At 43.4% G+C, this 26,609-nt stretch overlaps 2 protein-coding genes across 5 annotated transcripts in view; one reads left to right on the top strand and one right to left on the bottom strand.

The window, feature by feature from the left end:
- TDP1 (tyrosyl-DNA phosphodiesterase 1) overlaps positions 1-1,228 on the bottom strand; it is a 47,372-nt gene extending 46,144 nt beyond the window's left edge. Inside the window, exon 1 of one of the 3 annotated variants that reach the window (XR_012680221.1) lies at positions 1,048-1,228. Coding sequence is in view for 2 of the 3 variants with exons in the window: in XM_075192611.1 (XP_075048712.1) it covers positions 1,048-1,055 (8 nt within the window). In the remaining variant the exon portion in view is untranslated. The remainder of the gene's footprint in view (positions 1-1,047) is intronic. The other 2 variants (XM_075192611.1, XM_075192610.1) reach the window with 2 other exon arrangements.
- On the top strand, positions 1,206-26,559 carry EFCAB11 (EF-hand calcium binding domain 11). Of its 2 annotated transcripts, none has more exons than XM_075192613.1 (7): positions 1,206-1,630; positions 2,383-2,478; positions 2,979-3,021; positions 6,219-6,320; positions 7,470-7,560; positions 25,648-25,712; positions 25,818-26,559. In XM_075192613.1, exons 1-7 carry the CDS (start codon positions 1,571-1,573, stop codon positions 25,925-25,927), a joined length of 567 nt encoding a protein of 188 aa, XP_075048714.1. In that variant the 5' UTR covers positions 1,206-1,570; the 3' UTR covers positions 25,928-26,559. The 2 variants fall into 2 exon arrangements, with proteins under 2 accessions (XP_075048714.1, XP_075048713.1); XM_075192612.1 differs by having other exon boundaries at positions 25,815-26,559.
- The last annotated feature ends 50 nt before the right edge of the window (positions 26,560-26,609 follow it).

Raw genomic sequence — 26,609 nt, 5'->3', positions numbered from 1 at the left:
TAAGGGAATGGAGGCCCGCCCCCCCCCCTAAGGGAATGGAGGCCTGGCCCCCCCCCCCCCCGACACTTACCTCCTTCCCCGGGGTGCTGTACGCTCTTTACTGAGGGGATCTCGTGAGAGTGAGACTCGCGAGACCTCCTCAGTAAGGAGACTACAGCGCACCGGGGAAGTACTGCAGGGAAAGTGCTCAGCAGCATTGATCGCGCCGGGGGCGCCTCCGCCCAATCAATACTGCTGCTGAGCATTTTCAAGGGCCCCCTGGATGCCATAGGCCCCTGGGCTGTAGCCCAGTTAGCGCTATGGTTAATCCGGCCCTGGCAATGGTTAGTACCTATCAAAAGTAGTCCAAAGAAGGACAACAGGTAAACCAGCGACGGGGTCATGGGCACCCCTGTTCATCGCCGAGAGCGCCTACAATGGGTGGATTTAATGTTGTGGCTGATTGGTGTATTGTGCAAGATATAAAATATAAGTATCCACATGGTCCTGATGGCTACCTGCTAATGATGCCGTGATGAGTGAATGAGATGCTCAGCAGAGGAGCGTGTTGGGAGACACACAGAGCTCATCTTCTGTTTGTTATATGTGATTTTATGTTATGTGAATAAACAGTCCTCTCACTAAAGTGTTGTTCTATTTTAGCAACTGGATCTCGATCATGAGCGCCCTATTTTGAATTAGTGGACATTTTCCATGGTCGAGTGCTCACTACATGAACAGAAAGAAACAGGGAGGTCTGGCAGACTGAGAACTTTCTTAGTAAATGTAAATGACAACAACCAGATTACAAGCAGCAAACATTCCACCTAAACCAAGGAAGCTAGAAAGAGAAGTGTAGGTTCAGAAGATCCTCTCCATCTTTGTTACAATGTATCACAGCCTCTCTCTTTCCCCCACCTCCTTGCACCAGCCTCTCAATCTTTGTTACAATTTATCATTCAGCCTCTCCCTTCCTCTCACCCCCTGCCCCTCTCTCTGTCACACTGCATCACTGAGCCTCTCTCTCCACATTTGTTACAATGTATCACTCAGCCTCCTCGCTGTCACCTGTGCATTCTGCAATTCGGCTCCACATGTAACGTTGTTTGTTAACGTCACCAACTGGCGCAGACAATAGACGTCACAGGTCGGCATATCAGGGGGGGCAGCCTGTCCATTACCGGTCCCATAATACCGCTGTATGGAGTCACACCGCCCCCTACCGGCTGCCAGCTGTCACTAGTGTGAGACGTACGGAAAATGCTGCTGTGGAACTACAAATCCCAGCATGCCTGGCGCTTTTATATTCTATCAGAGGCTGGCCGGGCATGCTGGGAGTTGTAGTTCCTTAAACAAAAAGAGAATTACACGTGACAGCTCTATGACCGGCACCAAATGAAAGACCTTCCCAGTGACAGCCAATAGGGTGGGCTTTCACGATGACGTCTTCAGGCAACAACCAATAAAGAGACAGCATCTATTTGCGCGCCTGCTTTGGATTCTCTGTTGTCATGGTGACGCGGCCTTGTTAGGTCTCATCCCCGGGCTGAGGGGCAGGTCTCATCCCCGGACTTGGGTACAGCACAGAGCGATGTTTGCAGCCGGCTCGCTGTCCGTGCGGGATGCGGGTGACCGGAGGAAGTTCCTCAGAGTGAGTGTTCCTCCCTTTGGGGTGACAGCTGCGCATGTACTGCCCATCAGTGCGCTGGAACTACAAGTCCCAGCATGCCCTGCCCATAGAACTCACTGTTCATCCTTATCTGTGAGCCCCCCACGTTATCACAATCACTGTGCCACTCTCCTGTTAGATTGTAAGCTCTTGTGAGAGGGATCCTCATGCTGTTATTCCTCTCCACCTGGTGACTGTTATATCCCTGCAGGAGGTATCAGGGCTTTACTTATCTATACTAACCTGTATAATCACAATATCACATCGCTGGTAACTGTTATAATATCCCAGCCCAAGGCAGTGATGTTTTATTTAGCTATAGTAATAAATATAATTTCAATACCACATCACATAAAATTGTTATAATGGGAGCATCTTAATCAACATTTATTTATATAGCTCCAGCAGATTCCATAGTGCTTTACAATTGACATCAGTGCTTTACTTAACAATACTAAGAAAATTACATACTATGTTTATGAGTTAGAAACTATTCATACTTTCTCTATACTAGGTGTTGCCTCTCGATTTAACTAGGGTCCGGACTTAATATAAATTTGAAGAAAACAATCTATTTTCTTGGTTGCACCATTGATAGGAAGGTTGTTTTCATGGGCGCCTATAATAATCAATGGACTGGGAATATATATTCTCTGGGATCAATATATACAAATATTGGTGGCAAATATCTTTTAACGATGTGAATACTTTACATGCAGTTTCTATTCCTGCAGGTGTTTGAGGCGTGTGATGAAGGCAAGAAAGGTTTTCTCACAAGGGAAGACTTTAAGGTGGCCGTAGTGTCACTGTTCGGGTATAAACCTTCTAAGGTAATTTGCATTGCCTTTTATGTAGTAGACATAATTGTTTAACTACATATCTATTTATTGGTGCATATTTAAATAATAAAAAACAATCAAACATGTAAGGAAATAAAGTAAGTTTTAGTTTGATATCTCTTGTATTTCCATACTTTAAACACAAGATGTCACTAGCGTGCTCTTAGTTGTTGACATACTTCAAGTTAAAGCCCTTAAATGGAAGCAATATTCCTTGTATACTAGTAGTTTCATGTTACTCCGATAACATTCATAACACACATTTCAATTAAGTTTATATAGAGCATGCATGGCCTCTTTCCATATTTATATACACTTAGCTTTATTTGGAAATAACTGTAGCTGTGGCTCAGTTGGGCTAAAGAAACGCACTGACAACAAAACTTGTATTAAACATTAGAAACAATGTAGAGCTGATCATTATATTTTTAATTACCTTTACTCTCTACTATAATACTAAAAATACTACAAAGTCTTTTTATATTTTTCAGATTGAAGTGGATTCCATGTTGCCCTCCTTGTCAAAGTCTGGGGGTAAGTTTGAAATATCCTCGTTATTTGATAATTGCAGCATTCAATTTGGGCTTTTAAAATGGACCTGTCACCTACATAGAGTTGAAGCAGCTTCTGTTTGTCACTCTGGTTACTAGTGAAATGAAAGGCTGTGTTCTAATGAATATCCGCTCTGTCCACAATACAGTGCGTCTAACTTTCATTGGATTCTGACCGATATTAAATGTGTGACTAGGTATACAGGGGACATATCACCCTGGTACACGATGAGAAGGTCAATAATTCATTGCTTGTAAATGTAACACATTTAACAGAATGTTACTTCGTACTTCCCCATACACCCTCATTTAAAAAAAAAAAAAAAAATTGATCTTTCAATCCTTTGTGAAAAGGGAGCTATTGCAATGCCTTGGTAAATTTGGTGCCATATGGTTCCTTCTTGTCCGCAGATGGTCTTTAGCAAAAATTACAGTTGAAAAAACCTGTTTGCCTACAATCCAGGTACCTCTGTGTAAAAAACAATTATAATAGTAATAAAAGAAATGTAGTAACAGTAATGGAAAGAGAGTATTTTAACCATTTTGGTAAAAAAAATCCCCACAGGGTTAGGGTCCAGTGAAACCCCCATGGGCCTATATGCCCTCACTTCAGTGGATCAAGAGGTCCATACACTATCTTTGCATCCAACCCCTGAAGCACATGGCCACTCTCTAGAAACTGAATCCCGGTAAGGTCACCACCAATCTGCAAAAGGAATTAGCGGGCTGGGAACATCTCATTCTCTCCTACTTGGGTAGGGGGAACCTCTTGAAGATGGTATCCTTTCCGAGGTTATACCCTCTACAAACACTGCCCTTATTGACAAAACTGGATGCGCAACCTCTAACTCCTGCGCTACTTGAGATTGGCTGATGAATCTACACTAATTTGGAGGTGGAAAAGCATTTATGTCCCACACTTAAAGATTAGGGCCTTTCTGCACCTTCATGACCAAGAGCTCCCTTCCCATGTACTGGAGAACCCACTTTTATTTTCAGGAAATTTTGACATCTAAGGCACTAACTACATGTTAATCCCTACAAATCCATCCACCTCTCCCTTGTCACTAACCCTGACTTCCAAAATGGCATGGCGGCTCCTTCCTTCAATACATGGGAGTTGGGGGGGCTTGCGCTCCGTTGCCTAATTCCTAGACAAGTCCTGCAAGAAACCACTTCGATATTCCCAAGCGATAGAATTATTCCCCTTTATAGGCCCATGCAGCCATGCCTTCATCCAAGCCCATCATATGCTAGTAATGTAATCTGTGTTCCCTGACAATGATTGGGATAATCCTTTTGTTATCCTCCTGTTGTCAACCCCACTTCAAAGAGAGCAATATCTATACACTATACTTTCCTGAGAAATATTATAGACCACGCTGCTACTCTAACTGGCCTGAGCCAGTGGTTACAATATTTCCCTCACTAGAGAGAAGCCATTTAACTGAAGACTTTAGACCCCTCTAGTAAACGCCTCCCTGCTGCTACGTACGTAGATATTGTTCTCAGTATTTTCATAGCGGGTACCTTTCACATCATCGTAGAAATGTTATAGGCATCTGTCTCCGCTCGCCCCAAGTGTGTTGAACCCCAGTCAGACCTGTTACACTGTTTCTGAGTGTGTCCAGTTATCCGAGGCTTTTGGAGCTGCGTGTGGAGATTTGCAGTGACAGAACTGGTAAATGACCTGCCGTTTACACCTGAATGGGCAATTCTGGGTATCTTGTCTCGACACACCAGACCCTCCAAGGGGAGTAAAAAACTGTTATTGGCGATTTCAGCGGCAAAGTGTATTCTGCACGTGTTTGTTCCATATTATGAACTTCTTCAATAAAAAAATAAATAAAAATCCCCACGTGACACGTGATTTGTCTTGGTGGATTTTATGGCCTCCAACTAGAAATTAGTGATTTCAGGTGTCCCATCCCAGGATACATTTCCCCATATTGGGCTATAGAAGTTCCATCTTTGATTTCTGTCTGAACATACGTCAGTGGTAATTACAGGTAGTGGACAGAACGATGGAAACGCCAATAGAAGGTCACGTAGGGCGTTGGGTGACATGTAGACAGTCAGTCTATATGCTCTGTGCTACCGAGACTGCAAATGTATGGAGTTGTGCAAGAGGGGATTCAGCATCTTCCACAACGACACGACTCAACCGACACCGGGCTGCTGGTTGTGGAAAGCGCTATGTAGGGCGTTCAAGAAAATCCCATAAATGATGTATTGGTTCAGATCTGCTGATTGAGATAACATGTCTGTGTCGTACTGATGAAACCATTGGGCAACCACACATAATCTGTGGATGGTGTCAACCCTCCCATGCGATATACTGCAACATGGCGTGAAGATGATCACTTCGCACCAGTAAGTAGCAATTAGCGTTGACCGTATCTTCTAAGAGAATTACTGCCCCACAAAATTACAGATACTCCAGAATCCTTCACTGCAGTAAATAAGAACTTGGGGACATAGAGGGCACCACATTTTCGCTCGTCCATTTGTGGAGAACAGGGTGAGGGATGATTCCTCCGAAATCCTCACCTTCTACCACTGCTCAGTACTCTATTGCCTGTGCTTTGTGCCCATTGAACTTGCAATAATGCCTTCCCCGGTGTGAGGACCGTATTCTGCTCTATGGCGGTCCCATTGGACCGGATCTGATACTGGCTGCAGAAGCCTCCGGTTGATTCATGCAGTCCACAGATCTGCAGGTCTCCTTTGCCTTGTGCAATGAATTCATCCATTGGTTAATTTGATTCTGGTGTATGCGCTTCCACCCACTGTTGTCCTTTGATGATGATATTTTTCCCTCTGAGTTCCACGCTGACAGTTTTAGACACACTGTGATGTTTGTAGGGATTCTGGGGGAAAAAATACTGTCTGAATGAAATTCTCCTTTTAAAATTATTTAAATGCATTCTGTGATCGGGAACCGTACAATGAATGAAAGGGAATTTGTTCTGTGTTTTAGTAGCATAACTATAAACCTTATATTACACAGCAGCATCTTTAGAGGGGCTTCAGAATTCCACAGATTTGCAGTAATCCAGGACTCCTCGCTCAGAGGATCAGGAATGATTGGTTCCCGGGGAATCATACTGCTCAGTAAAGCATTGGAGGTTCCTGGCCTGGTGTACCGGCCATACAATCATTCTGTATGTTCCCCCATAGGTGTCAGACCCGATGAATTTGTGAAATTGATGTCTATGAAGAAAAGCGCCCACTTAAGCTTCGGAGACCAGAGACAGATATTTTCCGTATTGGACTCTCACTGTAAGTATTAATAACTGGTCCCTGCTTGGCACAATCATTAGACATCTGTGTATAAAGAAATGGCCAGCTGTATATAAACAGACGTGTGCTTGTGAGACACCCAGTTTCTCTTATACACAGATGTATCTGGATATCTGGCTTGTTATATAACATAAGTGTTTGAATAAATGTCTTTAGCCACTAATCCTTCCCTTAATTTACTCCTTGCAAGTTTAATTATGCAAATAATGCAAATTCTCTAATTATAGAACATTTAAGGAGAACTCCAACTTTGATCTCTATTTTCCAAGTATCCTCCCTGCCCCCAACTAAGAGAACCGCAGTGTTCCCATGTCCAGCTCCCACATGGCTCACAAGCTGCGTCCGTAATAGGGGATATGATTGGTGAGAGGCTTGGCGCTAACCGCAGCCATTGGATGGTCATCAGTGGAGTTGATTGGATGGCTGTCGTGGCTTGTCCAGTCACATTCACTGACAGATGTCCAATGAATGCAGCTTCCCATGGCTGTTAACCAATGAGAAGTGACCAGTACAGGTGGTAACATTCAGATGGGTTCTGTGAATAGGACCCTCAAGTCTTAACTAGAAGTGGGGCAGAGATGGATTATTAGGAAAATATATGTAGTGTAGTTCTGCTTTAAACAATTACAATTTCCACCCCAACAGTGTCTTTTTAATTATACTTGTCCATTTGTAAGGAATGTCTAGAGCAAGTAAAGCCACTTTTTGTTATTAATCGATATGAAAGGCGATGTATTAGTAATTTGATCTACACGGAATGACATCAGTTATGTCCACCGTGCCGTCTGACTGTCCTCTGCAGCAGGTTAGGAGGTGACTGCTGTGCAGAGGGAATGTGCGTGAACGCACTGTTCTGATTGGTTGGTTCATACACAGGGGCAGGGCCAGTAACCCAAATGCCTGCAGCCCTGTATCTGATCCCATCAGGACACTGTCCTAAAGATGCGAGAGGGGGTTCAGCTGTCTGTAATAAGGTGGAGCGGGAGATCATACTTTCCACTGCAACTAAAAAGTAATGTCAGGGTAACGCCGAACAGCATATCTGAAAATGTCACTGTTGGGATTTATTGCTTCATATCAGACACTTTGTAAATCTAAATATCTGTTCCTTCTGTGTGATATTTACAGGTCGGGGATTTTTAAACGTGGACGATTTTAAGCGTGGGTTTAGAAGCGTGGCCCCACACTTGTCTGAACACACGGTGCTGGAGGCTTTCAGGTGAGATCCGGATATATCCAAGATCATAACTATTTATCTCCATCTGATTCCTTTCCTGTTAATGTACCCTGGTACTCAGCAGTATTATGTAGCGTCTACTCGCTCATGATGTCTCCAAAGGAAGACTCTTAATCTACAATGTAACATTTCTACAATATACAGTTTACATGTCGCATCCCGAGCAGATAAACCTGTTTGAGTCCTTACAATGTGTACACAAGCATTCTGCTGCTTAGTGACTTGTACTGCGTATACAGAGCGGTAAGGGGCCCTATATCTATAGGACATTGACGTTTGATACATGTTGCATACTGGTCCAGCCAGATTACAGGCAGAGAGCAATGACTGTTGTTGTTGACCAAATTGGGATGTGCTAAACAGGTAAAGAAAAAAGTTCGCCAACACTATATAATTATTGATCTAAGTCGATGATTGGATTGTGGGGCAGGCTATCTCAGAAATATGGCAGTTCACAGTGTGCAACTTCTGAATGTCTGCGTGAAAAGTAGCTGTTCTGACACCCCATGAGGCAAGAAGTCACAGTCCATCATACTCTACTCAAAATTAGCTGGAGAGCAGTTTAGTTCTGAGTCAATAAAGGAAGCCAGATCTAAGGAACACCTGTCATCTACACTCAAATGGGCATATTCAATTGTCGTCGTTTTCCGCGGTGTTAAAACTACTACCGTTATTACGGTAATGGTTAGCTGGATTTCAGCTCGCGGCTCAGGGAGCTGCGAGCTGAAATCCAGCGAGAAAACTACCGTAATAACTGTTTTTACACATACTATTACCGTAACAATGGTAATAGTGCGCGGAGCGCAAGATTTTCGGCGACAACTGAATATGCCCCATACTGTCCTCTATTGTATGGGCCGGATTCAATTTGGCTGGCGGTGCAGCTGGACATTGCCTTGGTGTTCACCTGTCCCTCTTTCCAGCCATTAGAGTAGGAATCTCTGCTCCTTTTCCTGTGCACATCGGCGCACTGTGGCTCCATGGACGCTCCGGAGATGCCTCATGTCGAATTGAATCTCTCTCTTTGAGCCTAACCAATACCCATGATAACTGAGCCTGTTGATTCACTGGGAACCAAACAAAGGGACTTCATTGAGACATACGGAAGTTTGTGCCTCATCTCTGAGTGTTGTAATTGGGTCTAATTGATTTAATAAACACAGTATTGCTGCTTCCGCTATGTGGGGTAACAAGTGCTCTTTAATATTCCTGTCTGTCCTGTCCAGTTTCTTCCTAATAACCAACCGTTGAACCTGCAGCCAGCTGCCACCAGTTGTAGCGGAAGCTCTGATAACATCGTATGTTGTAAAGAGTTTACTATCCAATTCTGCAGCATTGCGAACGTCCAGCATTGTAACAAAACTGTAAAACAATTACCAAATGAGCATCTGAGCCTCAGAAGCGGCCACATAAAATTAGCGCGGACATGTCCAATCCAGCGATATAATACGATGCAGAACACAATAAACGTTACTCACTAAACTGGAAATCACATTTTTATAGTGCATTCATTAGCATGCTCAGAAGGCATCCTACTCCGTTTTATTACACAATTATGGGCTTCTATTATCTCTTCTCGGTCCAGCCCAACGGCTCCTGCACAGCGCAAGATAAACAGAGAGGTCAGAAGCCAGGTGCCTCTCCAATTATTTTACTTCATTGTGCACTAATAATGACCTCATTGTATTGTGCAGCTTCTCCGTAATTAGAAGCAGAAGCAAATGATCTGTGGGTACGCTGGAACAGCGCAGATATTGTGCTCTCTCTGCAAGTTAGATTTATGAACCTGTACTACAGAGCGGAATGAATCTCCAGCATTCATCTTCCCAACGCCAGTTACCATGGGAACCTCATACACAGAGCCGCGTCGTTTCACCTCTCCCGATTCCTGCAGATGATTTTCAGTCCCTTTTATTCTCCGCTTCTCCTCCTTAAGCAACTGTCTCCCCATCTTTCATCACCAGGCAATTAATCATTTCCACTACCTCTTACCATTCATCTTCCTCATATTGCATTTATAAATGGCTCTTCTGCACTACAAAAAAAATAATAAAAAATGAAAATAAGGGCAACTTAGGGGGAAATAAACTAAGAGTAAGTAAGTAACAGCTTCCGTTTAAAGTGTATCTGTGCCTCTAGTTTATGTAAGCACTGTTACTGCGCATTACGTGACCGTTATAGGCGTACATTACATGGCCTGATAGTGACAGCTGGCGAAGTGTTGGGGGCGAGTCATTAAATATATTGAGCCTCATTCATTAAGCAGCATAACTGGTGACTTGAGTATAATGCACACAGTTATTCTGTGTATGCCCAGAACCGGTCCGTAAGCCACAGAACGCAGCAGCGTTCAGCTCCTCTGAGCTCGTGGGACCCTTACTACAGCCTATGATTTCAGGGGGTGTATGCACATAGTCTATGTACAGTAAATGTGTGCCAGGTTAGCACGCAGCAGCGTCTGATTCAAGCTCTGGCCACCTCTAAGTATTTTTCTATCGTATCACCTGCTGCAGGTTTAGTTTAACTAATGATGATGGCTGATCCGCTCCTTGTTGAATACAGACAGGCGTATGCTTGTTTTGAGTTTGAATTGGACCTGTTTACTGTAGTCTTTTTTGGTATCTGAAACATTTTGAGCTTAAACATCTGACAGTACATTGGAGCCACAAGTGGCTTCATATGGGGACGGGGGGGGAGGCACAACACCATTTAAGTACAGTGCACACAGATAGAAAGGACCATGCATCATGGTAGTCTTTAGGGAACGTAGAAATCTCACTGTTTCTGATATTGGCCCTGGGAGAGGGGTTGGCGCTAGACGCACATCAGTTTAAGAGATGAGGGTGTGATTGACTTTGCTGGATGACGCAGGGTTTTTCAGAATGAGCCTGAAAAATGCGCCACCAAAAAGATCCTTTTGTAAAAGAGACTGTAGCAGTAGAAGTGGGAGAATCTCACCCTTCGTTCAGTGGAGGACTTCCAAATTCTTGCCAGATGTGCACTACAGTAAGCGCAGAGGACAGGTAGGCTGTAAGCCAGTCAGGAAAAGAAAATTCCCTAGGGAAGTTGCCTCTAAGCCGGGAGCTCACGGACACTGCTGCCAGCTCGGATGGCGTCCAAACCACGCCCCCCGAAGTGGGAGAATCTCACGGTGGCCGCTGCTTCCTTCGCTCTTTCTGATCCCGTCGTTGTACAGACACAACTGTCAGTGAGGTAGCAGAAATAATCTATAATCTATAAGCTGAACAAAAATCTGCCTATAACCACTTAACACAGAATTTAGTTTTTTGTGGAATTAAATATATAAAGGTCTGAAAGGCTACTCGGACTTTCTGTCCCAGAGCTGTATTGTCACACACTTCCTGCCTTACACATTTTGGACATTCATCTCTAAAGCTGACACGGACCCCCTGCTTCTAAGCACCCTCCTGGGGCTGCAGTGCATGAGCTCGGAGGAGACATGGACCACCCACCACTTATATACCAGTGAGAAACGCTTTGAGCGCGCAGTTCCCTGGGGACCCTGTAGGGGAACCGACGTCCATAACACCAAACGCTCTGATGTCAAACGCTTCACTAGGTCCTGGGTGGTGACTGACCCCAGCACGCTGAGGTGGGAGGCAGACGTGGGTACAGTGGATGGAGACAATTGGGAATATGTGTTGGTGGTACCCAGACAGGTCTCCCAATAGCTCCATGGTCATCCAATTACATTATATAATATATTGGGCTAATTTTTGTCCCCTTGGACTAGTTGAATTTCCCCAGAACTTTTCTAGCTCTCACCCATGTTGCCTGAACGCTCAGATTCCACCATCTAACATGGGATCGTAATGTAACAAGTGGGTTCTGGCTACAAGTAATATCAATGGGCGTCTCCATCTCCTTGGACCCCATACTGTGCTTGTTGGGTAGCAAAGTCCCTCTGATCATAACCTTACGTCTCAGTAACACTAGTTCTCAAGATTATATCCCACTGTCACGAGCCGCGGCGGTACTCACAGCCGCCGCGGCTCGCTTCCTGCCTGCCCCAGCGTCCCGGCCGTCACCATGACGACCGGGGCGTCACTTCCCTTCAACTCCGGACCGTTGCCGAGGCAACGGCCGGACGCCCAGCAGTGTAGCGCCGCGTCCCGTCCCGTCAACATGGGACAGCCGGGCGCGTGCGCAGAAGGACCTAATAGCCTGCTGGCTATTAGGCTGTAATTATTTTATTAGTCAGCTCCTGGGAGTAGTTGCAGATCTAGGCTCTGATTGGCTCACCTGTACATTTAAGGCAATGAGGTCTGCTACCTCATTGCCGGTTATAGCTTCTGCACTCCAGTCTGCTGACCTGCTTGTTCCCGTTCCTGTCTTCAGACCCTCTACTGTATTCCCGTGTATGACCCTTGGCTTTGAATTGGACTTCGCTTGTGTATCCTGTGACCCTGATCTCTGGCCTGTTTACTGTTTCTGCTATCCGCTTGTGACCCCTGACCTCAGCTTGTTTACTGGTTCCGTTGTCTGCTGCCGGCCCTTGACCTCTGCGTGGACCTCACTCCGCTTGCCTGGGTTCTCCTCAGCCGGTACACACTTCACGACCCTCTGTCAGTCTGCGGCCCAGTCTGTCCCCACCATCAGGGGCTCCAGTGAACACCTGATTGGCAGAGTAGATTCCGGGTTGTGTTGTGCCGGCTGGAGGGGTTCCTAACATTATAACTGGCCCACACACTGAGACGAGGTTGCGATGGATGGAAGCGGATCCACACCGTCTCCGGCACAAGCCTTAGCAGCCCATGTTGAGTCCTTGTATCAGATGATCCAGGGATTGGCTGAGCGTCTGTCTGTTCAAGAAGAAGCCGCAAAAACTTCTCAACCCACTCCAAGTTCCTCCTGTGAACCTACAAAGATCTTTATTGTCTTTTTGTTCGATAACATCCCCGTCAGATCAACTAACTTTAAAATACCTTTTCTCGCTTTTCATATCCACCACATTCTCTAATTTCTATAGTAATCTAAAAATTTAGTTTTAAGTTTCAGTTTAGTCCGTATTTCCATCCTCCAATTCCTTTCCATTGTGGCACTGCCAGCCATACACATCAAAAGGAACCTAGTTATGATAGATGCTTTAACCCATCTGGTGCCAGCTGGGTACGAAGGAGCTGACCCCTCTGTCCAGATGGATTAATAAACTGCTATTTAGAGAGGATGAGTCCTTACACAGCACACGTATGACTGGAGTCTTGTGACCCTCTTTGATGATCAGCCCCTGATGTACGGAGCAGTGCCAGTCCACGGGCATGTCCCAGAACAAAGCCTGTGCTATTAGAAATATATGCTAATGACCTCTGTTCTCGTGGGTCTTACGTCGCCATTAGTCACCTTCTGCTTTTCCCCAGTTATTAGACCTGTTATTGATTTAGAGATTAGATGTCGTGTAACTTCTCAAGATGCTCTGTAGCCGCTTTCATGGAATACAATTTGCTTTTTCTTTGTTAAATATACTTTGAAAACCTCCTCCGTGGCGTAGCCTTCAGTTCCGTGCTGTTTGCTGGACGTCTCAATGGATTGTCAGCTGGAGAGGGGCTGATAAATGTACTACAGGGACTGTTGTCAGAGACCTCTACAGGCTGGTAAACATCCTCTTTATCAACACACTGTTTATTGGATTCTCCTTAGACAAATATTTAACTGGACAGAAGAAAAAAAAAATACTTCTAGACGTGTTGTACACAGACGTCTCTTGGGCTGTGAGAGAGACTTCATTCAAAGGTTGCACTTCCAGCCTTAAGTTTCACCACTACATGGTTGTAGTATTAATAATAATATTATGATATCTGAGCCATTCAATGATTCCATCATCATTGAATCATCCACTTTATTATTTATTTATAAGGAGTTACAAGCGTTTTAGAACGTACAACAAAATAAAGTGACATTATATAAATGCAAATTATAAATTTACATAATTATACTAGGAAACTAAACACTAGGAGAGGGTCCTGCCCCTGAGAGCTTACACTCTAGATGGGCCGACACAGTGGGTGAAGCTGATTCGGGAAGCAGAGGTAGTGAGGTGTCAACTTCTCCTATTATAGCCTATCACAAGCCTTCACCACCAGTCCCCTGAAAGGAGCAGGTGCCTCCTCTTTATACTACTAAACTAATTAGTCTGATACTACATCTCCAACTTAGTCTATACCCACACTGCCTCCTGCCCCCTCCCCTCTGCCAGCGACTGATTACCTCGTCCCACTCCCGTCTCCGGACTCTGGAATGGTCTCCCACGCCCCATCCAGTTGGCCTCTACTTTCCAAGGCTACAACCGTGCACTTAAAACTCAATTCTTTATTGAACCCTAACTCCCTTGTCTCGGCTATCGCCTCCATTCCCCCAGTTGGTACCACCCTATTTTTGTCTTCCCCTTTAGAGTGTAAGCTCTCAGGTGCAGGTCCCCCTTTCTTTGTGTTCTCCTTCTACTCTTCCATCACCCTCTGTACCTCTAGGCTGCTTCACCCACCCTGTCTCCCTGAGCTCAGTCCTACGTCACGCTGGTCACCAACATCACTCTCAAACACTGTCCCATAATTAACTGGATCTGCGTTACCAAGTTATCTGTGTCTGGTCTTGTGTTATGGATCACTGCGTTCTGTATATGTCATGTACGACGCAGCAGACCTTTGTTGGCTGCTTATAAATAAAAAGATAATAGTGTGAATGTATCCCCCGAGGGTGGGTACAGAAAGTAATCAGTGTACATGTATAAAACATTGGGATTTATAAGTGTAAACGGCTGTAATTCAGATTTGCTCATATTGTCTGTTTCCTACAACTGGTGATTGCTCCGTCTGTTTCTCTTCCCTCTGTGCCGCATGTCATCTCCTTTACACATTTCAAGAAACAGCCCCGTTAGCGACCATTGAATCATCCACTGATAATGTGTGAAGCAATAAATGGTAACACCTCATATTCTCAGTTTTCTGACAACCAGACAAAATATGATTCTATATAAAAAGAAAGGAAGTGATCCCAGCCATATGGTGCGAGGAATGTGTCAGCGAGCGGACCGCGCAGCACCTCCGGGGCAGAGTCTACTGCGTGCTCACTGTGTATCCGCCAAAATTTGCATTTTGATGAGAAGATTTTACAGAGTTTGTTTGTTTACAGCAGGGGGAAGAGGTTTTCAAGTTTTATTTTCAGTCTGAAATCCGAGATAATGTCGCCAAGATGGGGCGTGAGGCGTCCATATACACTTAGGGTCTGATTCATGTCCGATCGTAACTTGTCTGCTCTTAAACACAGAACTTGCTTGCAACTTGAGTGTAGTTCCGCCCGTATTCAAATCCAAGCGGATCTCAATATGTTTTTGGACCTGGGTGAGAGTGCTCTCTGCCTAAACAGTACTTGCCATACGTAGACGCACAGGGTTGGCACGATTATCTGGCCGTCAGTATCTTGATAGTTATATGTATTTTTAATTCTGCAAATTATGATCCATTGCTGCCATACGGTACCATTAGAATGTTAAATGACCACCCAGGAAGTAAAGTAGCAACATGAGTTTAATTGATTATTCATTAGGTTGCATTTAACCCCCTGCTCTGCCAGAAGCACAGTCCTCTGTCCTTTCCAGCAGTGAATAAGTTACGTTCTGCTTGATTAAGAGCCATTTTCCCTCCTGATTTATAATTGGTCCCTGTGAGGGAAGTCAATTACTTAATGTGTGTGTGGCTTCTAAAGGCTGCATTGTTGAGCGGTCTTATCCATACGAGATACAGCTCTTCCTTTATTCACTAACAGAGAAACAAACAAAATGAGCTGTGTAATTAATCTGACTTGCTGAGCACCAGGAAACAATGCGGTGAAGGAGAGCGATAGATGGCAGGAGATTCCCACAGGAGCCAGCGCAACCAGTGTACGGAACCAACGGCCACACGTACATCTGAGCACATCAGGACGGCACACAAGGCTGCTGTACAAGGCCGGGAGTGTTAGATAATCACATTTTTGTTTTGGGCTCAAACTTTTATCTAGACTGAGTTGGCTGCATTTTACTTTTTGTTTCGGTGCATTATAAGGGAAAGTTCAAATGATGTAATAAGAGCTTGCAGCTAGCCCTTTGGGACGTTCCTCTAATTAGGGCGGCCTATTTATTGCTAAATATTCATATTAATGAGTTTGATACCAGCTCTGATCAGGTAGAGAAAGACTGTCGGCTTGGCTGAATAAATCACATTATAGTAGCGGGAGGTCTGTGCATACACAAATACTGTGAGATAACCCACTAGTGTTTTATACCAACAACTGTTTGTTCTTTTATTTTTCTGTATTACGCTATACAGTTGGCAAACGTATGTCCCGAGATCGTGGATTTCATAGTGTAAGGGGGGTATTGTAGACCCAGATGTTTGGGACAATACACAGAGCTGTAGACAGAGGGCTGCATTTAATTACCCGTAAAGATGCGCTTTTTGGGTAACAACAATGTGTCTGCACACTTGTGTTTTTACGGCCGTAGTTTGAGCTGCTCCTAAAATAGATGCGGCTGGAGATACAGCGGTCATCATTATCAATTCGCTTACGTACCTGCAAAGATTGTAAAACTGCCATCCAGAGATTGTAACCTAACAGATCGCTATAAACTAATAATACTAATGCTGACTGATGGTGATAATAAACATATAAACTAAATGTTTCTTGGGGGGGGGGGGGGGGGAAGTCAGTATGAAGTTAAGATGCTGTCATCCCCTCCACCTAAGCTGTGCCTCTTCTCAGCAGCGTCTGAGTACTCTGCCTCGTAAAACCCAGCAACAAGTGTGCGGAAATGGATGGAGCAGTCAAGTGATCATATTAAAGAAGAGAATTATTCCTGAATATAGGTCCTTGTGGCTTCTAGCTCCACTCTGCAGATTTCATTGCAATTTAAGTATCACATTTATTATTATGTTCCTATCTGTCTCCGCGGTCTCATTAGAGGAGTAACACGAGGAGGTGACATAAAGGGAAGTTGTAGAGAAACAAAGTAAAGTAGTGAAAGTATCGCTGCCCCTGTGTTATGGAGAATAACTTGGTGGCTCTGAGCGTAGATCTCCCAGTTCTACCAGTATCACTGTCACCTTCATGTTGTTAGATGATAGAACAGGTACAGCCGGTGTTCTCACACATGTTATGTAGCTGAATGATGTACAAGAACTACGTCTGCCAGGCTCGTTCACCCCTCCGCCGCCGGCTGCTACGTTAGGAGCAACACAAAAGAACAGTATGAAATCACTAACATTTAGTAACACTGATAAAAAAATACATGGAAATTAAGAAGTGTACATTAAGCAAGTTGAGTGATTAAAACCTTATGTACAATGTTGATACTCTTAATATATAGATTGGGACATAGATGGCTGATTCCATTTCAGATGTAAGTCCCTGTTGGGGGCAGATTCTTGCATGAAATAGCTCTGTGCGCTCAGAAACTGACATTACACCAATGAGAGCAATTGCATCCAATTCATGTCCAAAAGCAAATTACATTTCCTACTACATAGGCCTTGAAGGAGCGGAACGGGGGATGGAAGAGGCAGTCAGTGGACAGTAAGGTTGTGCCCAGGTCGAGCGCATGCACCTCTGTCACATTCAAGCTTTGGGCATCTCTCAGTTACGTGATTTTTAACCGTATCACTTGCACCAGTTACAGGATGAGTGTTAGTACCGACTGATAGTGATGACTGACACATATACATGCCAGAACATATACATTACATTTTATTCATAGTATGCATTAAGAATATTACAGTTTATGTATTTCATTTAAAAATAAATAAATTGTGTGTGTGTGTGTATATATATATATATATATATTTTTAATAATGATTATTGTATGAAAAGATGTTTATTTAATAGAATTCTTTTGGCATGTGTTCTTTATATTGCACATCCTGCAGTCTGTTGTCTCTCTACATACGGCAAGTACCGTATAGCCACAGTCTACTTATACCAAGATTGAAATGGACACGTGAATGTGAAAACAAGAGAGTGCAGTTCTCTAAAGCAGACAATATATAAATCACTGTGTGTCTGCACATAAGTAGGAGTCTGTGCACATTATCGCTATATTGGGGTAATCTTATCTGCCTAAAGTTACAGCATCTCCTGTAGGTCAGACCTCCACTGTGTAACAAGTGTACTCAGGATGTCACTATTAAAACCTTCCTGTGTCTCCATTTTGAAAGGTATGCAGCACCTATGAGGGAGGGGTCTGACTCCCAAATCAAATTAGAAATAGATTGTTAATTGGCTGCTGACAAAAGTGGACCCAAGTGTGTGTGCTGGTATGGTGGAGAGTTTAGACTGTAAGCTCCAATGGGGCAGGGACTGAATGAAGACATCGTTTCTGTACAGCGCTGCATAACATGTGGGTGCTATATAAAGGTGGAAGAGTTAATATAAGCACAGCTATAACATTCTTGCTAATGGGGCAAGTAATATTATAGATGCACGTAATCTAGTGGTTTGGGATGCCGCATTCATAAGATTCACCAAACTGAATTCAAATCCTGATTTATGTATTTATTTGGTGAGGACACGATCCCTTTTTAGAAGATAAAATTCTAGATATTAATTTTCTAATGTAAGCGCCTCCCTCCGTTTTATATACAATGATTCAGATTCTGTTAGTCTTTGGGCAGCCATAACATGTTGGTTTGGTCCTAAGTCAGTGACTTGTTTATAATTGGGGCAGCATCCAAAGTCACAGAGGTTAGAGGAAAAATAAATGTAAATTCCTTCATAAATAGAGTTGCTGTGAAAAATAAATGTTACCATCTCGCCACATATCTGACATTGTTGCTACTTTGGCAAAATTATGAAAAACAATGATTTTACTCCAATACTAGAATTAATAAAATAAACTCCCTTATAACCCATAATCATACATGTGGAATCTATCTTAGTGGGTTTCCATACAGCATTTATAGAAATCTCAAAACATAATTCCCTTTTTTTGAGAGGTCTGTGGTCATTCCTTATGAAACACAATGCTTCCTAATAGTTAAATCCCAGGCCAGACAATTACAGTGGCTCATTTGTTGTCAATGAAGATATGTGGGTGGTTCTGTTCTTGTATTTGTTTTAGATCTTTAGTATTTCGTATTATTGAGTCTTTCTGAGAACATTCTGCAACTTTGTATCACTTGTACGTACAATTCTGTAGCGCCCTCTGCTGGTGGGTGCTGTCATGTCTGGTAGATGAGGTTTTCTCAGAGCTGCTTTATCATTAATTACAAGCAATCGAAGCGGTATGGTAAATAGAGTAATGTATAACAAATGTCCTGACAGAGCCGTCGCTGTAGCTGACAGATCGCCCTGACCCCCTCACACAGGATGACTCTGAACTTCATCTCTCTTTCACTCCATCTGTCCCCCTCGACATTTGCTGGTGTTATTTTATACTCGCACAGATGGCCCAGATGGGATACAGTGACAGCACCCAGATCAATGGACCCCGTCCTGACATTCTGTGCTACAGTCCCGCACTCCGATCCCCATGAATGTAGTTCAGCTCTTTTCAATTAACAGAAATCTCCTGAGAGTCTGGGGATTATTTTCCTTTGCTCTTTAACACTATGAATAGTACTTGTACATATCTGCGTGTCATTCGCTCCCACTTCCAGGACTTGCACAATAATTGTCCCTGTGCTAAGTGTGAGATTAGCAGAGTTGGGGATTGCTCTTAAGACAGAAGTAAATTGCACATTTGACATTAATATATGTTCACTGGCTGTGTCTTAAATGAAATAAGTGGGGTATTTATAATAGATAAGCCCCTCGTGCTCTCTTTGTATCTGCAGGTCGTCATGTTAGCGGGGGATGCTCTAGCACAGCAGACACAGAACCGCGCTGTGCAGATTGATGGATGCATAAACAGAGACAGCGCGTTTTGCCTTCACGGCTCAAGTCCGCGGTTTAGTGGTCCTTTAAACCTTTCTGTTTACTGGTTTATTGTCTACACAGCAGCTCTGCAGAACACATCACTTAACAGGCAGCCGTTGGTTCCTATCGATGTATAATAGACGGTAATGGTGAGACTTTAGAATCCAGTGCATCCTGTGCTGGCAGATTGTGATGTGTGTTGTCTCCCTCAGATATCTTATACTGCGTTTGTCACTGCAGCCAAAACACTTTCAGTTATTACAAATACTTTTCTATATTCTTGTATGTATAGTGCAGATGTGGACAACCAGTGGCTGTAGGAATGTTGTAGAACTACAAGTCCCAGCACGCCTACCTCTGCATTAGTGTATAAAGAAGGCTAGTAGCCCTCTCATTGGTCAAATTAAAAGCTGATTCCTAACAGCATCGTTGTTCACAAAGATGCCAGCAACCAGCAGGAGAGGTCTATACAAGGGATGGAGAGGACCTGTCAGGTGTGGGACCAGTTTTTTTTTTTATATAGGTATGTCTTGCCTCCCTCTGCCAATGAGGAGGATCTGTATGCCAATGCCACGTGCCAGCATCATTGGCTGCTGGGTGACATTCTCCTACTGCCCCTCTGTACTCTGACATGGAAAAGCCACCCAGGGGCGAGGATATATCACTGAGATGGTATTTGCAGATAGCGATCGCCAATACTTTGCGCTTTCTAACGGACGGAGGCAGCTTAAGGGGAACGGGGAATTTAACATAGTACAGAAGGTTGTGGCTGTGTAGAGAGTCCGTACACCCCTGAGCCTGTGGATGTCTCAGCACTCTGCACACTTTACACATCATAATCATTTATTTTATATTTTAATAACTTATTAAATACATAAATAACTATGTAGCAGAATCTGACAGGGGTTGGGTGTGGGTATAGGGTGGCAGAAGAAGTACCCGGGTGTATAAACGCCCTTCTGCTTGCTGGCAGTAACTGTTTGGTCTCTCCTGTTGTTGAGGAGTTTTGTGTTCCTTTCTCCCGCTCGGTGTCAGGCTCATCGGCAGCGATCTCCAGGATCGCACTTCTGAGAGGATTAAATGATTAGCCTCTCTGCCCTATTATCTCCAGCATATAATCAGTTTAAGATGCTTCCAGATACTTACCTGCTAAAGTGGTTAGAAATGATTTGATCCTCGCTTACAGCTCAGCGCAGTGTTATTTGTATGGTCTCTGCGCAGGGGGTTTGTGTGGCCCGAGGGATACTTGAGTGTAAGAGGTTCATACCTCACACTGGGCTATTGGGGGGAAGCAGCGTTTAGCGCTGTCGTCAGGTGGGTCTGTAAATCTTATTTTCAAGTGAGTATCAAGCACTGGATCCAGGCTGCAGTATGACAACACTTTATATTCCAGTAATGAAAGGTGCTGGTTATAACTTACATTCATGTGATTGTGTAGCACATATACCATGGTGCTGTGCAAAGGAATTACCTTGTGTCTCTCTGTATAAAAACACATGGTACAGTGATAAAAACTTAACTTGTATTCCTTGTTGTTGTTGTTATTATTAATTTTTATTTATAGGGCGCCACAAAGTGTCCGTAGCGGTGTACAGGAATGAACAATAGGGCAGTACAAGGCCATGCTCAAAGGAGCTTACAATCTAAAAGGTGGGGCAAACAAACTAAAGACGCAAGGGTGATACAGAGATAGTCACACAGAACGAGAGAGAAAGGGATGAGAGGGAGAGGAAGCCGACAAGGTGGATAGTTAAGTGGATGACTGAATGGCTTTTATGAAAAGGTGGGTTTTAGTGCCCATTTGAAACTGCACAGATTGGGGGATGATCTGATAGAGCAAGAGAGAGCGTTCCACTGGAGGGGGGCTGCGCGGGAGTTTTCGTTCAGCTGGAGTTTGTGTGTTTTTTGTTTTCTTTCTCCTGATAAGCCAACCATGCTGTATCTCGCCACTATGGCTGGGTACACACTACAGGTTTTTCACTCGATTATCGGACCAATCACACAAAAAAAGACCTTTCGGGCTGATATCACATTAGGGTGCACGTTCCAATGAGGAATGATTATTGTTCCGAAGCCCATTGTATCGTTGATTTTATAAACGGACTAAAAATCTCATTCAACGATTGAACAATGTCGTTCCAATCCTGCAGTGTGTAAGCACGCAGGACCGGCAGTGTCCATAGATCTCTATGGAGTGAGCAGAGTCAGGATCTTTTCAGCCGATGGTTATGATAGATGAAGAGCACAGATCTGAAGGTAAATCAGCTCCAAACTTTAAAAGGTACTTCCCCCCTTCTCCTCAGGTCCTGTTGATCTTGTTACCTGCCTGATTATGGACTTACTGTCTTGCTCCCTGTGTGTTCCATTTGGTCTTCACGCTCCACCCGTCTGTGCCGCTGGCTAAGAGCTTACACTCCACCTGTCTCCACTGTGCCGCTGTCCCTGGTGAAAACCGTCCGTTCGTTAGACTCCGCCCCTTGCTAGGAGTAGCGTCAAGTTGGGCAGATCAAAGAGTCCATTCTACCAAAACCTGACAGTCCCGGTTTGCAACACTCGCTACCAAATTCTAAACCGCTTTTGGAAGAACTGTTGGTCGGGAGCTTCTTGGATTGGATTCCCACGACCGAGCTGCTGCACACAAGCCCTCACCATGCGCAATCACAAACGTCGACTGGCGTTGTGTAAAGCAGAGTGTTAAATCACACCCCACTGTTAAAGCAGCAATGGGGGGATCTGCTTCATATTAATGCCCGTGGTTTTGGAATGAGATTTTCAACAAGCACATACGGATGTGATATTTGATTATTCACTTTCTTTTAACCATGTAGTGTCTATATATCAGTTACCCTTTCACAGCTCTTTGTATTAAAGAATGAAACTAATGCAATAAACTCTTGAGAATGAATTCACGGACTGGTAGGAACGGGTCTCGCTAGCTCAAAGATCTGTGATATTTACAGATGCATTTGGCAAAATAATTTCACTGTGAAAAATGGACATTTAGCAGGGTAGATGGATCACAGGGAAAACCGCGCTCGCGTTTCTTAATCTGTTTTAGTTCATTTAAAAATCGCTGTGAAAAAAACAGTAAACTCTCGTCTTCTGATCCTTCCTGAAAAAGCAGATTAATTTTTAATCCGTCTCAAGGGAATCGATCCTAACAAAATACATTACACTGATAGTTTTTGTACTTAAACGAGCGGCCGGCATACTGAGTGTCCTAATTATAAGCTGTTTGCGGTGGACCTGTGCGCTTTCATCGGAGAGCTTTCCAGGCAGTTAATAAACCTCGCTGATATGTACCCTGCAAAGAGATTTGTTTGGGAGTCGCCATTTAATGACAAAGTTCAGTCAAGCAAAGCGAGTTCTTGCAGTCTTCCATAATGCAAGGAACCAGCGAGCTTTTATTAATGGCCAGTAACGGGAAACATGATAACTGGCATTGTGATAAATTTACACTGTGCGCGGATTTAGTAAATAATCAAAAGTAATTACTGCAGCCGTCTTGATAATACCCAGATTGAATGGATTTCCTGCGGCATTAAACACTTTCAGTTTTTAGTGATGTAAAATGCGACAAGACATTTATTCCGAGTGATTCTCAACCTTCCCCTCAATTAATCATGGTTAAAAGGAACTCAGTAATAAGATAGGTTAAGCAGATATTATACTGAAAATTGTTTGTTTTAGACTCTGCTTTTTCAATGGTGTTCCCATTGTCCGAATAATACTTTGCTTACAAGTTATTAGGAAAAACCAAACAAGTGTGGAGCATTTACATGTTTAATATGGCCACTGGTGGTATTAAAGTACCCTGATCTCGGTTAAATACTAAAGTGTAAAATTTCTTTAAAATAGGCTAATAAAATGTTAACCTCAGATATATGAATTACATTTTTTGGTCCAGTTCATTGAACCTTCCAAAACATATTTGTGTTACTAACAGCATATAATACACAGTGGAAGCGGGTATATCGGCACAGTGGACAGGCATGACCAGTAATACGTTATAGGACTATACAAGCTGGCTTGTCATGTGACCTCTTCTAGGGCTAAATGCATCAGGCTGAGAGTTTGGGGCTGGTTTGCAAAGTAGAGATGTTGTCTATAGCAACCAATCAGGTTCTAAATCTTTTATTTAGTACATTCTACAAAATGATAACTAGAATCTGATTGGTTGCTATAGGCAACATCTCCACTTTGCAAACCCGCTGAAAATTTTGAGCTTGATAAATTTACCTCCTACTGTCCTAGCAGTGTCATGTGACTGCGTGTATCCACAGTCACATGACACCAGGAATGTCATCCCTCCACACAGAGATTGCCGGAGTCGTCGTCCTTGGGTTCTGTTTGTCACTGATGGAGCTGCTGCTTAATGGCAGCCTCGTATGTACTTTCAGGAATCTCGCACAGACTCCAAAAGTGCCCACAGCAAACACAAAACATAGGTAAGAAATACAAAGTAAATGTCAAGTCAGGATAACAGAAGTCATGTCTGACCCGCGTGTTTCTACTAATTGCATTGTGAAGCCGTGAGTGATGTCGTTTTCTATTTCATTTCTCCTAAAGCATCTGTGCAAAGCTTCCTCCTCTCTATGTACAATGATCTCTTCACAGTTATCATAAACCACACAATACATGTTATTTTAATTTCTGTTGTCACCAATAACGATTGTCCAATGCGATCAGCTTGGTTCCAAAACACAGAGATTTAATAACAAAATAAATATATAATACAGTATAACCAATACACTGCTCACTGAATCCAGTAACAGCTCATCAGTCCTGTAGTCTGAGGCTGTTACTGTGCCAGTTTATATACAGTTTGGTTTAAAAAGAACAGTGATAATGCCATAAGGTAACACTAAGAAAGTTCTTCATTGGTTCAGGGTTTATGATGTGCCAGTACAGTGCAGGTCATAGGTCAGTTTAAACGATTCTTCTCCAAAGGTGGGGGCAGCTCACTCCAACAGCTGCTTAAGTGGCTTGCCTCAGGGAACCGCCAAAAATCTAGTTTAAACTAACCCATTAACAGAGTACTTATGAAAATGTAATCTTATGCGAATCTGAGCTAGCGACCGCTATGTGGGATTGCTTCTCCGATGATATCTGATTCCTGCTGGTAAAATGTGGATTAATAGAAGACTTAACACCATACATTTCTATAGTACTATATAGTTTCTATAGTAACCATAAATACCTTTGATGTAGGTTTACCTTTGTGTAAATAATCTCTAATTCTTAATAATAAAAGAATGTGATTTGGAACTTTATTAAATGTGAACTATTTACAAATGGACACATGTATTTGCTCTGTTTACCCGTGCGGTTGCGTAATTAACCCTGACATGACATAGCGTACTAATCGCAATTGCACGTAAAAACCTGTTACAATCAATATTTATTCATTTAGAACGACTTCATCCAATTATTCGACTTTGACAATGTAGAACCAGTATTTTATACTGTGTTCACCCGCAAAGCTTTGCCTTAGCGGGTGCAGAACATTTGTCCGATATGATGATAGGGAGATATTAGTACTGTTTAGAGGCTGCCGCTCTCAGTGCTATCTCAGGTTGTAGCCCCTCCAGGCTTCCCAGCCTTTCATCTGTTCTTACATCCATCTCCTGGTCCTGAAGACCAAGCGTTACTTACTGTGTAGTCACCGGCTCTCCCCGCGTGGTGTAGAAGTTCTCCCTGCGGATATGCTAACTTTATCCAAAGAACATCTAAACATATTACAGTTTAGTTGACCTTTTTATGCGTCTATATGACTAGTGATCGGATCTTTTAGACAAAACGTGAGCACATCCCAGTTACAGATAGACCAGCTCAGCATCTAAGAATATTTCTGTGATATCATCAAACTGTACGGTGTAATCTCACAGTTCCTGATTGGCTCATATTCATCACATGATATTTTTGCACTGTTCTATTTCCGCATGTGCATGTTTAAGAATCACATATTATTCAGCCCCCACAGACAGCTAATATACCTTTTACTAAAGTCAAAGTAGCAGGATCAGCCAGACAGAGATGAAGAGGGGCGGCTTCTCTGGAATGCTATGTACATATTTCTATGTATACATTGCAGATAGGCCTCACTGTTGAGTTTTCAGACTTGCATGACAGCTCCACCTTAACACTCCCTCTACATCTCTCCTCCAGGGAAGTGGATCGTGACTCTGATGGGCTTGTGTGCTACAAAGACTTTGAATTTGCCATGAACTACGGTGAGGAAGAAGATTAGACTAAATCTGTTTAAACAATACTGTGCACGGCAGATAATGATAGAACATTACACTTTTTACAACAATATAATTCCTGACTCCTAGCAGAACCTGGAGCGCACTGTACGGGAAAAGGGGTTTGTGAGCTTGTTCCCAGTAACATAACTCTCGTGGATGGAGATGACGCGGACTTTATATGGTCAGGAAGCCAAGCCTGATGTGACTGGAGAGCTGGTAATTGTGTGGACTTGGTTTAAGAGCTGGTCGTTACGCCCGTGTGACTGCTGCTTGGCATGTCACAAACTGACAAGAACACGGAGTACAGCGAGCGAGGGGGTCACCCGTGCAATCCCAGGAACATTGCTTGCACTGCAGTTGTGGAACCCGAGCTGAACCTTTGCAGAAAGAAGGAAATTCAAGAAGGTTTAGTGAGCGTTGCTTAGCAATGCAGCATATACATCGCTGACCTTGTTACTGTAACCAGGCAAAATCTCTGGAGCCCCGTGCAGGAAAACTGGCTGAAAGTGGAGCAGGTGCAGAAATGTCATCTGAGGGCACAAGAGCCGGGGGTGTCATCTGGGTCAAACACATAAGAGTATTCTCAAACAACAGATTATCCAAAATCTGCTCTGTGCGAAGTGTCGTTTCACCGTCTGGGCAGAAAGATGTTATAATCGGGATAAAAGGACAAGCGTCACATTTACAGACTGAAACTGTGGTCTTGTTTATTGCAATGACTTCCCTGGTAGAGAAAATTGAACATAAACATTATTTAAAGGACAATAGAAATTCCAATAAATTGAACATTTCAGATATGATTCATGACAATAAAATACACTGTTCACTGTAACCCTGAAACTCCCATAATGCAGTTTGTTATAAAATATCACCTCTGCCCTT

The sequence above is a fragment of the Mixophyes fleayi genome, chromosome 12, assembly GCF_038048845.1.
Source record: "Mixophyes fleayi isolate aMixFle1 chromosome 12, aMixFle1.hap1, whole genome shotgun sequence".
Classification (NCBI taxonomy): domain Eukaryota; kingdom Metazoa; phylum Chordata; class Amphibia; order Anura; family Limnodynastidae; genus Mixophyes; species Mixophyes fleayi.
Note: the sequence above shows the minus strand (reverse complement) of the source record. Positions and strands in the feature narration are given on the sequence as shown.